This window comes from Glycine soja, chromosome 8, assembly GCF_004193775.1.
Source record: "Glycine soja cultivar W05 chromosome 8, ASM419377v2, whole genome shotgun sequence".
NCBI classification, from domain to species: Eukaryota; Viridiplantae; Streptophyta; class Magnoliopsida; order Fabales; family Fabaceae; genus Glycine; species Glycine soja.
The window spans coordinates 46,527,695-46,530,519 of record NC_041009.1 but is presented as its reverse complement, the minus strand read 5'-3'; the positions used below and the strand labels follow the sequence as shown (position 1 = coordinate 46,530,519).

At 33.2% G+C, this 2,825-nt stretch overlaps 1 protein-coding gene across 2 annotated transcripts; it reads left to right on the top strand.

Annotated features, from left to right (window-relative positions):
* Positions 1-557: 557 nt before the first annotated feature.
* Positions 558-2,279, top strand: LOC114423707 (wound-induced basic protein-like). 2 transcript variants are annotated; one of them, XM_028390563.1, is made up of 2 exons: positions 558-724; positions 1,969-2,279. In XM_028390563.1, the coding sequence occupies exons 1-2, from the start codon at positions 654-656 to the stop codon at positions 2,039-2,041; spliced, it is 144 nt and encodes a 47-aa protein (XP_028246364.1). In that variant the 5' UTR covers positions 558-653; the 3' UTR covers positions 2,042-2,279. The 2 variants fall into 2 exon arrangements, 1 of the variants encoding a protein (XP_028246364.1); XR_003668889.1 differs by having other exon boundaries at positions 624-763.
* Positions 2,280-2,825: the final 546 nt, after the last annotated feature.

Genomic DNA, 2,825 nt, shown 5'->3' with positions numbered 1-2,825 from the left:
GGTGGAATTTACCTTCAAATTAATAAAAGTTGCAGCCTGCATGGTCTGTGATTCTTGATCAAGATTTGTCATATTCCATGTTATCGCCTTTAATCCAGGCACAATATTCTGAATATAATACAGTTTAAATATTTGTTCTCAAATTAAAGTACCCAATTGAGCTCACATACACAATCAATGAATTTCAACGGGATTCATGTTGACAACACCGAGAATGTCTATCAGAGTGAACAATTAATTTGTGACGTCGAACAACATTGTGATGTCAATTATTTTGTCAAATGTGTTGCATTATCAAGAGAGGTGTGTAGGGGGAGTGTTTCTTTTTTCTTTTCTTTTTTTTTTATAAAGAAGAGAATTATATGAGAGGGAGAAAGAGATGAGAGGAGTGTTTGGTGGGCAGTTGGGGATAAAAAAATGAAAAGGGGGGGTGCACTAGTAAAAGGGGAGTGTAAATATTAACAGCCTTTTAAAAAAATGCAGTCATTAATATGGGCCTAACAAGCAAGATATGAACGGTTGACCCAAAACAAAACCGGCGCCGTTTAGGGGCTCTGGAACAAGAATAAATTTTCGAAAAGTTGAAGCAGAAGCGGTGTAGCGCAGAGAAAGAACTAGAACTAGGGTTTCATCTTTGCCATCAGTAAACGACAATGATTTACGACGTTAACTCTCCTCTTTTCCGATCCTTCCTCAGCCAGAAGGGAGGCTCCTCTGATAAGAGGTTTTCCCCCCCTCTATTTCTCTCTTGTCAATCGTTGGGGTATTCGAATTCGAATGCGATTATTTTGAAGTTTTAATCTTTAGTTATCTGCCTTTGATTTTACGGCTTACCCATTTTGCTTGTTTGTGTAATTTCTTTGTAGGGAAATTTATGATTGCTTTTTTTTTAATATACTTTTTTTATCTGCAGCCGCTAAGGGTTGTAGTATTTGTATCTGGCTATAGGTTTTAGATAACTAGGTTAAATTTGGAATATGTCATCCACTAAAGGATGTTTTCTTTGGCTGTTTGAAGTATTTTAAGATACCGAACAACATTTTGTAAAGGTTAATTTTGAATTATGGATTGGTTAAATAGACGTGTAAACGAAGATGAATAACCTTTTTTTTCTTTCTGGGTGTATGCAACTAGTTTGGTTTTTGTGGTCTTGAAGTTTGGGTTTCATTGCCAGGGAAAAAGGAGTTATAGACTTGTAATCATGGAAATTATTGAAATCCTGTTGTGCTATTGGTGTCACAATATGATGTCTGTAAGATTGTCACAATCATGGAAGTTTGGGTATTCTGTCAAACAGTTTTCACAATAATTTTGTGGTTTTTATTATGTTAATGTTGACCAGCACAAATTCATCTTGCTAATAACTTGTTGTTTGCCTTTAGAATCAGTATTTTTTTCATTTTTATTAGGGGGCGGTATATAAATTTGCTATATGGTTGGGAGCTTTATTTGTATTTCAAAACAACTATTGTTGTTATAAAAGAAAAAAGAAATGACTTAAGCATCTTATATTATTACTTTGTTTGATTTTGCTGTTCTTCATGCATGCACTTTTTTTGAAGAAGAAAACACGCCATTTGGTTCTAAAAATTTGTCATTTTAGTATCGATGATTCCTAGGTTGCAAAATGAAGTATTCTTTATTCAATAATAAAATGTTAGTGTTATCGAATAGGAACTTGTGAGAAAAAGAAAGTTTTGAAGAATATTACCATCAAAACACTTTATCCATTACAAACTTCATGTCTGAAACTACATGCTTCCAATTTTTATAAAATCTCATATTTTTTCGTGTGTGAATGACTTCTTGAAGTTGTGGTTAATGATTCTCATGTATAGATGTGCCTTAATGTTTCCTGAACTTAATTCTGTTTTGTAGTGGCATTTTGGAATTTTTTTCCCTTAGTATATAATGTTGGTCCTGTTATGTTGTTATGGTTATTAATGAAATTGTTCTTTTTTGTCTCAGGAAATCGGACGAACAGAAGCCAAAAGAGCAGAAACCCAAAGCCAGCGAGAACAAACCTATAATGACTGAGTGATAACAGCTGAGCTGCATTCAGTTGTAGAATGAAAATAGGTGGTAGGTATTGTATTTGGTGCTAAACTAAGATCTTTTTGGCTGTGTTCTGAAGTATATGCCGGCGATGTTGGTCTTTGTTATTGTAATGGTTTGATTTTGGATATGGTTATAACGAAAACTTATAATGGACACAAGTTGAACTTGATGCACGCATGACACATGCAATGAAGTCACTCGTTTAAAAGTTGTTTGAAATACTTTTCCATTACTTCGTCACCAGCTTAAATACTCATGTTCTGATGGTAACTTTTACTATTGGCATATTGGATTTCGTCAGGTTGGCTTTTGTTGGAACTAAAAACATATGAATCGTTTGACTCATAAAAAGAGTTAATAAAGTTTGAAATATATTGATAATTATGTTAAGTGCAGAAAAATGATCCACAAAACATAAGGTATAACATTCTATCTTGACTTATCCAATGTTTTTGAAAAATAAAAAGGCGTCCAACATGCCATTTGTAAAAAAGCGCCCAATCTAAAAGCTTTCATTGCTCTTTTCTCGAGCTATTCATATATGATAAGGTTTCATATATGTTGAATGGATTATTAGACATCTCTCATATATTCTCTTTTATGCTTTAACATGTAGGTTAAATTGTAATTTTGGTTTTCATTGTTTCGCAAATCAGCAATTTTTATCCTTTTGTTTTTAATTGTAAAATTAAGTCTGGCCTGTTTCCAAAGCTGACATTTTTTTTTCGTACTTTCATCCGTTTGTCTTAGTTGATTGTTTGTCTATT